Consider the following 12,201-nt stretch of genomic DNA (forward strand, 5'->3'; position numbering starts at 1 on the left):
GACTGTTGAGAGTCCCTTGGACTGCAAGGAGATCAACCCAGTCAATGCTAAAGTAAATCAACCCTGAATATTCATTGGAAGTGTTAGGTTGAACAGGGAAAAGGAGCCCAAAATGGTGGTGGCTACAAGACAAGGAAGGGGAAAGCTCGCGAAAATGAAACAAAAGGAGGTCTGAGGACCGGAGTGAGGACCTCAGGTAAAACAAACAACACTCCTGGTTGGCCCAATTTACACGGGACAGGCCCAGGGAGAGAGAAACATATAAATAGAAGAGCCACGGGTGCTGCCAGTGCCGAGGGAGAAGCAAACATGCCGCCGCCGCCGCCTCCCGTCTCCCCGCCTGCCCTCACTCCGGCGCCCGCAGCGGGTGAGGAGGGCCCGCCGCCCCTACCCGAGGCGGGGGATCCTGGCTGCTCCGGCTCCCGGCCCCCTGAGCTGGAGCCTGAGCGAAGCCTGGGCCGCTTGAGGGGCCTCTTCGAGGACGAGGACGAGGAGTTGGAAGAAGATGAGGACCTGGAGGAAGAAGAAGAGGAGGAAGAGGAGGAAGAGATGAGCCACTTTTCGCTGAGGCTGGAGGGGGGCCGGCCGGACTCCGAGGACGAGGAGGAGCGCCTGATCAATCTCTCTGAGCTGACTCCGTACATCTTGTGTTCCATTTGCAAAGGTTATTTAATAGATGCAACTACCATTACAGAATGTCTTCATACATTTTGTAAAAGCTGCATTGTCAGACACTTTTACTATAGCAACAGATGTCCAAAATGCAACATAGTAGTACATCAGACACAACCTCTTTACAACATAAGGTTGGACCGACAGTTACAAGACATAGTGTACAAATTAGTGATCAATCTAGAGGAAAGAGAAAAAAAGCAAATGCATGATTTCTATAAAGAAAGAGGTCTAGAAGTACCTAAACCTGCTGTTCCACAGCCAGTCCCTTCAAGCAAAGGAAGAACTAAGAAAGTCTTAGAATCAGTGTTTCGTATTCCACCTGAACTTGACATGTCTTTATTACTAGAGTTTATTGGTGCTAATGAAGGCACAGGACATTTTAAGCCATTGGAAAAGAAGTTTGTCCGAGTTTCAGGAGAAGCAACTATCGGACATGTAGAAAAATTCCTCAGAAGAAAAATGGGTCTTGATCCAGCTTGTCAGGTAGACATCATCTGTGGTGATCACTTGTTAGAACGATATCAAACTCTAAGGGAAATTCGACGTGCAATAGGCGAGGCAGCAATGCAGGATGGTCTGCTGGTCCTTCATTATGGACTTGTGGTTTCTCCTTTGAAAATTACTTGAAGATTGTAAGACTATTATGAGTGAGTGAACAAAATAAGGCGGCTTCTGCAGGATTGCATTCTCACCAAAGATTTCCATGAAACATGTAATTGCTATCATTTTGTGCTGTTTGAGATGTAACTTAATCTATTTTCAGCACCAAGAATCATAAGAGTCTTATAAATCATCGGATTTTTAAGTATAACTTGGAATGATAGAATGCATCTGTTTAGTGAAAGATCTGTTTAGCAAAAAGTCTCTCTAGTAAGTGACTATATTCATAGCTCAGGGGGAAATTTTTTACAAGCATTTACTTTTTATGATTTCGGATACTTTGATATAGATTTTGTTTCCTAATCTTTGAGGTAAATCAGTCACTGTTTTTGTCTTCATTGAGCCATACCCCTTTCAAGTTGGTGATTGGGATTCTGCTCTTTGGAATGGCATCAGTTGGGCAGTCATCCAGTTGGAAAAGAAGTGTGCCTTTGAACTGAAAGTTTAAAACCAGACTTTGTTAAATTATAGAATGTGCTTCTCAGACAAAGACCAAAACTATGGGCCACTTTTGTATGTTGCCGTCATATTTTGAACTTAATGTCTTTTTTTTTTTAAACCAGCAACACTACTAAAGAGATATTATCCACTTCTAAAAGGGATGAATTATATTTTTGTGTGTGTGAGGATACTCTCCCCTGTAGGGTTTAGGTCTTCAGTGTAATGAAGGCACCTTTAACATATCTTAACAACAAGGGGTGCCTCTTTGCAACATTTTTTTGAATGTTAGTTTAACATTAATTTTGAGTACACAGTGTGATTGTCAGTACCTTGTAATGGTACTACTTTTGAAAGTAATTTAAAAATTTGAATGAATTTAAGGTTTACAGAATACTTGTTCATTGTTTCCTCAGCAAGTCAGTTTAATGTTCATTTTCCCGTTTGTCGTTGGGATAAAGAATACGGGTGTTTGAGGGCTCACTCACTTGCATGCAAAAATTTCCATTTTAAAGATTATTTTGCCTAAAATTAGCATTGTAATACTTTAAAAGAAATATTTTGTAAACCTTATTTCACTGCAAATTTCCAAATCTGCATAAAACAATTATAATTGGAGAAAGATTGGTAATTGTTTTATAAAGAATTTATGAATTCTGTATAAATTTCTTCTAACATTTAATACAATTTTTTAATAAAAATTTATTTTAACCTAAAAAAAAAAAAAAAAATAGAAGAGCCAGAGCCAGCTCTCTCTCTCTCCCGCACGCTGGGGCGCTCTTCTCCTCCTGTCTTTAGATCGACGTGCCCTCACGCCTCGAAGGTGGACTTTCCTGCTATCTTCTAAATAAAATAGAGCTGTAACACTGAGCTGTAACACTGAGCTGTAACACTGATTTGTCTAAGAGCTATCACACGGTCCGTTCGAGACCTGAGAGCTATAACACGGTCTATCCAAGCCCTGAGAGCTGTGACACGCCGAGGGGGCTTTAACGTCCGGCACTCCAAATCTTTGTTGTGACGAGACAAAGAATCGAGGAACATACACTCGCGTGACAGGACTGATGCTGAAGCTGAAGCTCCAATACTTTGGGCCACCTGATGTGAAGAGCTGACTCAACAGAAAAGATCCTGATGCTGGGAAAGACTGAAGGCCGGAGGAGAGGGGGCAACAGAGGATGAGATGATTGGGTGGCATCACCGACTCAACAGACATGAGTCTGAGCAAACCCAGGAGACAGTGAAGGACAGGGAAGCCTGGAGTGCTGTAGTCCATGGGGTCGCAAAGAGTCAGACACGACTTAGCGACTGAACAACAACTAAGAGAGCAGGTTAGCTCATCCTAAATCTACGTTTTATAAACGCAGAAACTGGGCACAGAAGAGGCAGATTATTTCTCAAATGTCCATCACTGATGTAGAATAAATAAAAGATTAGTCAGTCGTGAAATCCAAGCTACCTTCCACCTACGACTGCCCCCCACCACCCCAGCAGTTCCAGGACCTACTCTCAAAGCCAGCCTGGTGGGGCTGTCAACAAGGGTGAAGTCTATTCCATAAATGTGCCTCTAGTACACGGTCTGGTCACTGCTCGGAAGCCTCTGCTAAGGAGATGTGGGTGGCAGAGGGAGGCAACTTCAAGAATAAAATGATCACCTTGATGCTATCATGCCTTACATTACAGTGAAGAAACAATCCAGAGAGAAATGTCCACCATGGATCAAAACAAAACCCAGCCCAAAGAAGTACTCCTGGAGAGGTAATGTCACTTTAAAAAACTTTATAAACCTGCAATGTAATTTACTTTCTGCAGCTCAATGACACCGAACCATGTCCACCCTGAGCTGTTGCAGATTCTAACAGTTCAACCAAAAGGGAACATAAAAAAAAAAAAAATCACTGAAGTTGGAATGCATTTGAAGACCAAACAGGTGTTGGCCCTTCTGAAACTGGCAGGAGACTAATCATCACCAAAATGGATTTATCCCTAAGCTGATCCATAGCCAAATGTTAGTACTTTAATAGACAGGAGGATTCTGCCCCTGGGAGAGCCTGTTACCTTAAATCTCTGAGGTTGGTGAAACTGAATTGTGGCCCTTTTCTGATCAAAATCTTGTCTCAACTGAAGAAAGTGCACTCTGCCATCTTTATTAAAAACCTTCTTCTTCCCGTGGACATAGCGGCAGGCGTTCACGTCTCTCCCGTAGTATATTCCCCAGCTGCACAGACTCTCCAGATCAGAGAGCCTGAACAGGGACTGGTAGTACGTGGCCAACGCAGGGTCGTCTCTCTGGATGAGGAGGGGTTTCTGCTCCCAGAATTCCTTGAAAAACGTCTCTGTCTGGATGGGTGAGATGAAACTTTCAAAGAGGCCACTGGGGCTGTCGAAGTTCAAAGGGGAAGGTCCACAGGCGGCCTCCACCTTCACCTGTTTAGGAACAGGCCCTTCCTCCTTCCCATCCCCTGCAGGTCTTGCTTTCTTTGGCATCGCTGTCTTCAAGACAAGGCAGTGAGGAAACGCAAACCTGCCAGAAGAACAAGACCCATGCATTTAGGTTTCCCGGGGCCAGTGTCGGAGGATCACGTGCACGCACCCTGCACGGCTGCTAGGCCCTTCATGCACGCTCTTCCTAGGTCAAGGCCATTTCCTCCAGGATTAACACACAACCTGAAGCCAACACGTTTCTCCCAGGCTATGATCCCACCTCAGACACCACACAGAGCACATAGTCATAGAAAGGGAAGCCTGTTTCCTTGTACACAAGCACTTAGTCATGGAATTCACTACTTATTAGAGGTATAATTATCCCACGTTAAATGACTCAACCATCTCAGCAGTTTCTAGTCACGGTTTTAGCCTGTGGCCATTGACACAGCAAAGTCAAAATCTTAAAATCTGGCTTTAATCAGCACCAGGTCCCAAATCTAATTAGATGCAACTGAGTAATAAACACTTGACTCAATCCAGAGCCGCCCACAGCCAGGTGCTCCTTGCCTACCCCGGCTGCTATCCTGGGGGCCACCTGGGCCAGTGGTGCCACCTGGTGGCTGGAGCAGGACACTGCCCGCTCCGGAGTCTTCCTCAAGCACCTGGACTGCCTGACTTCAAACCTCAGCTTATTCCTGAAAACTGCCACTTTATCAGAGACATCCCATTAAAAAATAAAACAAAAAATTAGACACTGAAAGTGAAGGGTAAGACAGTCATACCCCAAGGCTTTTAAAGAGCTATAACTTTTTAACTAAAATAAGGCATACTAAAATGGCAACATCATTAACGTCTAAGGCAGCCCTCCACCCTCTAGCTTTCAGGTGTGCACACGTCCCCTGGGAGCACAGGTCTCAGGTGGGACTGAGATTCTGCATCTTTAGCAAGCCCACAGGTAATGACGCTGCTGCTGGGTCACAGACCACACTTAAGTAGCAAGAGCATCGACCTTCCTGGTATTGCCAAAGGTCTCAGAACTGCGAGACCAAGCCACAATTGTCTCATTCACATGCAGGGGCCCTTTATCAATTATAGGAGTTCCCGAAACAGCAAAATCCTATTTTAAAGTATATTTATTTCTAGGGGAGGGGGTCCACTGCTTTTACCAGATTCTTAAAGAAGCCCCCATCCCCAAAAAAGATTAAGAAGCATTGTGCTTGTTAAAAAAAAAAAAAAGTTTTTCCCAAAGACTGGTAATTTATTTATAAATGTTACGCCTTCCTGTGTTGTTGGACTATCAAGAATTTTCTGCTCTTCTGTCATGATAACTAAGCCCTATTTCAGCTACATTGTGGACTGAGAAGAATGAATGGTCTGGTCTGGGAAGTACTTACCCAAACAACATGTTACACATTGCAACAATAATCTACAAATTTATAATTGATAAATTCAGAATAAATCTAGAAAATAAACTTAGAATTAATCCCTTTGTCTAGTGTATGAGCCCATTAGTCACTTAGTGGCCGTAATGCTGAGCAGATCGACTGTTTCAGTGTCAAGCTTGAGCTCATATGACCCTCATTTTACTTGATAATGGCCCCAAAGTGCACCAGTAATGATGCTGGCAATTCAGATACTCTCTTACCGTGTCTAATTCATATATTAAAGCTTATTATAGCTATCTGTGAATAGGGGAAATGCACAGTTCATACAGACTTCATTGCCATCCATGGTTTCGGGCATCTTTTGGGGACCTTAAAACATTATCAGCCATGGATAAGGAGGCACTACTATGTAAAACTCACTAGTGGCCTCATTCTAGCTTCTAAATTTCGTGCCCACAAACAGTTCCTTCAAAAGATCAGGTGGTTTTGATAGGAAACACAGGACCAAGTGCTTACAATACAACTTGATACTAAAAGCTTGCATGGAAGAGTAACGGGTTACAGGTTAAGGTTTTTCCCGGGGGCGGGGGACTTCAGATATATCATTGATAAGATACATTTGCTGAAAATCTTTCCTATTCCTTTTAAGTTAAACAGACCAGTTTGCTTTCTCAATTGAAAAATCAAAGCTTTGATAAGACCAAGTACTGCTACTACTTGGAGCCCAGAAGTGAGGTAGAAATACAAGGACAAATGAAAGCAGACTCAGTAAAAAGCACCGCTTGTGCAAAAAAGAGTTACCTACTATCCCTTGAGGACTTCCCTGGTGGCTCAGGGGTAAAGAATACGCCTGCAGTGTGGGAGACCCAGGTTCAATCCCTGGGTTGGGAAGATTCCTGGAGGAGGAAATGGCAACACACTACAGTATTCTTGCTTGGAAAATTCCATGGACAGAGGAGCCTGGCAGGCTGCAGTCCATGGGGTTCCAAAGAGTCGGACATGACTGAGCATGCACGTGTGCGCTATCCCTTGAAAGTCAGTATGTGCAGATGTCTGGGCTGGGAACTTAGATTTCAGAAGTGCTCCTAACACCACTAACAGAAAAGAGGGGTTCATTGTGACAACGCTCTTTGGACAAACAATGTGATTATATGTGGTTATATGCCAGGCAGAGGCATCTACGTGATGAGCCCCCAGTGAAAGCCCTGGACACTGAACATTGGATGAGCTTCCCTGGTTGGCAGCACTTCACATGTGCTGTCACAGCCAGCTGCTGCAGCAGTGAAATGCTTGGTCTCCATCCGCTGTAAAGAATTAGCTGTGAGTCCTAGCAAGCCACTGGCCCAGGGGATGGTTCAGGGACCCCTGACATACTGCTCACATTTAACTATTAAAAACTGCTAGGCTGCCTCAGAAGGTCTGCGTCATTAAAGGTACTCAATAATGAAAAAGCAATTTCATATTCAGCCGCACATTTCTTATCCCTCACAACTGGTCACTTTAAAATTTATTTAAGGAATGCAAGCAGCAGGAAGATGTAAACAAAAGGTATGTTTTTTTTAAGCACAATATACGAACACAGTATAAGCATATTCACTAGACAGTGAATATGAAAGTGTGAAACAAAGTGTGCAGAATACTTCAGCCAAAAAATAAGATCACTTGAAGCATTTTTCCCATCCACAATCAGTAACAAAACAAATCCCAACAGTGCATAACAAATGCTTTTGTTAGAATATGAGTTTTGCTACTTTTACTGCCAAAACTTACATCATTTATTGTTTCTCTGTGTTCATACTGAAATGATTTGAGGCTCAGTTCATTGGAACCTAGCTTAGAGGTTACTAGGCAACCTTACTATTTCTGATTCTCACATCACCTATATTGTAAGACAACCATTCTTTTTAACAGCTTGTGGGAGGTCGAGAGGAGAACAGATGACATACTCCACCACATTAAACACACAAAAATAGTAAGCTCTACCACAATTTCAGAAACAAAAAGTTAAAAAAAAGCTGTGTGTCTTGAAAGAAATATAGGAACAAGAGAACACTTTGGGAAAATACAGCGAACACAAGTCTGCCTCTAAACCTCACAGACCACCCAATCAGAATTTAAGAGTAAATATTTTTATAAAGCTACAAGAGGAAAAAAAAAAAAAAGCCAGCATTTAAAAAGCATCTGTTTCCAATCTGAGTTGACTGTAGCATTAAAGAAGCTGCCCACGTGGCGCTAGTGGTAAAGAACCCACCTGCCAATGCAAGAAACCTGCAAGAGATGCAGGTTCGATCCCTGGGTTGTGAAGATCCCTCGGAGGGGGTAATGGCAACCTACTCCAGTATGCTTGCCTGGAGAATCCCATGGACAGAGGAGCCTGGTGGGCTACACTCCATGGGGACGCAAAGGGTTGGATACAACTGAAGCGACTTAGCAGCAGCATAGCATTAAAGTGTAAAAATATTAAATCAAAAGAAAAGATTCAAGGTTCCTATTTTACTAACTGCCCACAGATGAAACACAGCCACTAAACAATTTGAAGGATTAAACTCCACAAGAAAATCAATATTGATACCCATTCTACAGCCAGCAAACACAAACAAAATCTTTATATTTTTAAGTGCCCTAACGTTCTTTTCTATGGTAATAGTCACTGACCAGAAGTCTTAAGGCAGGACACCTATCTGCACATTCCCAGAGCTACTACAGAGCAGGGCACATAGGAGGGTCCTCAAACACTTTTAGTGCATTTCTTTTTCACCTTTTGGATACAATTTTGGAGGGGAAAAAATCTCAAAAGCCTTACATAAAACAGAGTTGGGGGAAAACAGATGGTTTGTTCAGTGGGGTTATTCTTATGATGGCAACTCTTTTCAGACCTGAAAGGCACCTTAGCCATCACCAACCAGATGGAGGTGTGTCTTTTAATCTCCAGAGCTGTGTTTTACAGACTGTAGTCAAATCACCAGGAAAGCTTGTTAGTATGCAAATTTCTGGGCCCCTTATCAAGCCTATTTAGCATTTCTGGGAGCCAAGGCCAGAAAGCTGCAGTAACTCAGTCAAAAGGTTTTTTTTTTTAAGTTATCCGCAGGAATTTTAGATCCACTAACATAGAAGAAGACCTAGGCAAACTCAAGCTCAGTTAGTAACACTCAAATAAGCTGACAGAAATGATACATCAACACCTGTAACAAGGTTGCCTGCTGCTGCTGCATGGCTTCAGTCCTGTCCAACTCTGTGCCACCCCACAGACGGCAGCCCACCAGGCTCCTCCGTCCCTGAATTCTCCAGGCAAGAACACTGGAGTGGGTTGCCATTGCCTTCTCCAATGCAGGAAAGTGAAAAGTGAAAGTGAAGTTGCTCAGTCGTGTCTGACTCTTAGCGACCCCATGGACTGCAGCCCACCAGGCTCCTCCGTCCATGGGATTTTCCAGGCAAGAGTACTGGAGTGGGGTGCCATTGCCTTCTCCAACAAGGTTGCCTAGGCTGACCTAAAAGATTTCTCTGGGGGAATGTTTACCAAAACAGGGAAAAGCAGTTCTCCTATTGACCTAAAGCAGTGATTGGCACTTATCTTTTCAGTTCCACCTTAGAAATAGTGGATTGAACCTCATTAATATATTTTAGTAATCATGACTTGTTACAATGGATGGGGGCTGAGGACCAAAACTATCCAAGCGATGGTGGAAGAAGCTTGATAAATCAGGTTTTTCCGCTTAAAGATAAGCCCAGTGAAATCAAAGACTTGGCGCCGAATTTACAGCTGATTTTTGGAGTAGTCAGGCTTCCTTCCCACATGGCGCAGCGGTAAAAATTGTGCCTGCTAATCCAGAATATCCAGGTTCCATTCCTGGGTTGGGAAGATCCCCTGGAGAAGGGAATGGCTACCCACTCCATCTTGCCTGGAGACTCCATGGGCAGATGCAGAGGAGCCTGGCGGATACAGCCCATGGAGTCGGAAAGAGTCGGACATGACTGACCACTCACGCAGGCACGCACTGGAGACGGCGAAAGCAAGCCAACACTTCCTGCAAACACATGTACCACCAACCTGATCTCATTAACCTGATAGATGACCCAACAGCAGTTGGGGAGCCATTCTAGAAATATCCAGTGACGAAAGAATGACTGGGAGGGTAAACTGTCATTTTTAAGTCCGGGTGGGGCGAGAAAAAGGCAGCTGTCTCTGCCCTAACTTCAGGTTTCCCTGCGGAAAAGCCCGGGGCTCTGAGGCCCGCCTGGGAGCACAGCCCACGTGGTGGCCCCGCTCCCAGACCGCCGGCCACGAGGGCGAGAGCGGGCATCACACTCGCTGCGAAACCTGCGAACTTTCGTGTGCTCGTCCAGTCTGAAGCCCACCGGCCGAGCACGTGGCTTCTCTCAGTGCCTAGGCCACTCCAGACCCTAACCCCAGGTCTGAGCGGCGCCAAACCGGCGTGCGCACCATCCGCGTGCCGGGCCCAGCGACCACCAGCGCTCTCTGGCCCGCGCCGGGGTGCACCGAAGCTCCCAGCCCGAGTCCTGTGGTTCCCCCCACCCCGATCTTGCTCCACCCACACTCGCGCTTCGGCGTCGGGAGAATGAGCACCACCCCCAGACAGAGGCCGGGACGGACGCACTCACCGGATTCAAGCCAGTTGCGCGCGGCCTCCAGCGTAATGGTCGGCGACGCGAGCCGGGGGCGGGGCGGGGCGGCGCGGCGTGGCGCGCGCATGCTCGGGGCGGCCCCTCCTGCTCTGAGCCGGCCTCCCGGCTGCAACCGGTGGAGGGAGGGACCACTCCTAGCGTCTAGGTGCGGAGGGGTGTTCGGAGTTCATGCCCGTAGATTTCTTTTTTTGCTATCAAATGAAATAAGTGAAGGCTTTTCTTGAATTGGTGAGGGATGAGGCTCAGGATTTGGGGGGACATGATCTAGTACAATCCTGTTTCTTTAATGAATGGAGAAACTGAGGCCGGGAAGGGGGAAGTGAGCTGCCCAAGTTTAAGGAGCTAGATAGTAGTGCGGGTTCTCCATCGCTTTCTTTGGGGCGCTCTGCTACGCTGTGTTGCTTTGTACTAAGTCAACTGTAATTTGTATCATGTTGCTCCCGGAGAGAGAATAATAATTTTAAAAGGATACTGGAAATTCTTGAGACTGGCTGTAAAAGCAAAGAACAAAAAGGAATTATTTTAGTAACACTCTCCTTTTGACTCATTGGGACTTTTGGACGAAGAGGCCTGGAACCAGTGGGCAGAGGGTCAACTAACTGCTCACCTTTGCTCTGGCCTGTGCAATTTTTGCTCTCAAGACAGCCAGAGGGGACACAAAGGAAGTCCTTATTTCATTCTGTTAAGATGATTGAGGCCAGAAGCTGTTTCTGATGGTCAAATGACAAGCAAATGGGAACAAAGTATACCCTTATGCTTGTCAAAACTAACAATAACGAATATTTCCAAAAGTGAATGCATAAACTGTGATGAAATAACTTGTATAGGAGTATACCTAATGAAATTTTTACTTGAAATTTTAATGAAAGCCCTGAAACAGGAGACATCTACCATTGTTGAGCACATACCATTTCCCACACACTTTTAAAAGCTGTGTACTCAAACTTACTAATCCATACAAAAATCTACGAGAATGCTACAGTTATCTCATTTTGCATGGGAGGAAAAGGAGGTACCAAGAGACTATGTTATTAGCCAAAGGCAGGCTTTCTTACCGTGGGCACTACTGACATTCGGGGCCAATAATTCTTTATTGTATGGAGATGACCTGCATTGTAGCAGCATCCTGGCCTCTACCCCTTAGATGCCAGTGCTACCCACATCAAGTTGTGACAGCCGAAAAAGTCTCTAGACCCTACATAATTTCTCTGTGGCAAACCACTGCTTTAATAGTAGCCCCCACCCAGCATTTAACTTCATACGGTAGTGCAGTTACATGCCACACTTCTCAAGAGAAGGTGCTTGATACTGCCCTGTAGGACTCACTGAAAAGGCCTGAAGAGGTTCCATGAACAGCACCCACAGTCAGAGTATATAAGAGAAGACTGGAAACTAAAGGGCAGGTTGTACATCTGTGTAGCAGAGATTGCCGTAGCATTTCCCTTCCTCGCAGAGTTGGACACAACTGAAGCGACTTAGCAGCAGCAGCAGCAGCCCAAAACAACTGGCAGGGACTCCTGAGCCAACAGAGAGACCTGGGGCATCCGCAGGTCATCCTGAGCAGCTGGCTGTTTGCTGAGCTGTGGGCTGTGCTGGTTTGCTCCAGGGCTGCTATCAGAGGAGATCCCAGTGTGTTTACAAAGGTCTTGGATCCCTGAGTCGTGGCTTGGAGTTGAGGGAATGGCTTGTGAACAGAAACCCAGGTGGCTGCTTCTTGCCTGGAGGATCCTGAAGGAGGGGGCGACACTCTGAGGCCCAAGTGCACCTCTAGCACGCTTTGTCTAGGACCATTGAGCATCCTCTGGGCGGAGTGGGTGCTGTGCAAAGTACCTGAGTTTGGTACTTTTGGATGGTACCCTGTCAAAGAGAGTGACATAGCAGGTGATGAAGGCCAAGCATTAAGAGGCAGAGGGGTCCACTGGTATGGACCAGAAAGGAGGTATGGGGCACAGGAAGTCAGTCAGTGATCTCA

General features: G+C 45.4%; 2 protein-coding genes across 3 annotated transcripts in view; one reads left to right on the forward strand and one right to left on the reverse strand.

Moving 5' to 3' along the window:
* Nucleotides 1-10,320, reverse strand: part of RIOX2 (ribosomal oxygenase 2) — a 34,576-nt gene extending 24,256 nt beyond the window's left edge. Inside the window, exons 1-2 of one of the 2 annotated variants that reach the window (XM_069550676.1) lie at nucleotides 10,206-10,320; nucleotides 3,832-4,297 (exon numbers count right to left, since the gene is read on the reverse strand). In XM_069550676.1, the coding sequence (XP_069406777.1) occupies nucleotides 3,832-4,260 (429 nt within the window). In that variant the 5' untranslated portion in view covers nucleotides 4,261-4,297; nucleotides 10,206-10,320. The remainder of the gene's footprint in view (nucleotides 1-3,831; nucleotides 4,298-10,205) is intronic. The other variant, XM_069550685.1, reaches the window with a different exon arrangement.
* LOC138418809 (polycomb group RING finger protein 6) lies at nucleotides 284-2,504 on the forward strand. Its single transcript, XM_069550694.1, has one exon. It carries the CDS (start codon nucleotides 310-312, stop codon nucleotides 1,300-1,302), a length of 993 nt encoding a protein of 330 aa, XP_069406795.1. The 5' UTR covers nucleotides 284-309; the 3' UTR covers nucleotides 1,303-2,504.
* Nucleotides 10,321-12,201: the final 1,881 nt, after the last annotated feature.

This window comes from Ovis canadensis, chromosome 1 (assembly GCF_042477335.2).
Source record: "Ovis canadensis isolate MfBH-ARS-UI-01 breed Bighorn chromosome 1, ARS-UI_OviCan_v2, whole genome shotgun sequence".
Lineage (NCBI taxonomy): Eukaryota > Metazoa > Chordata > Mammalia > Artiodactyla > Bovidae > Ovis > Ovis canadensis.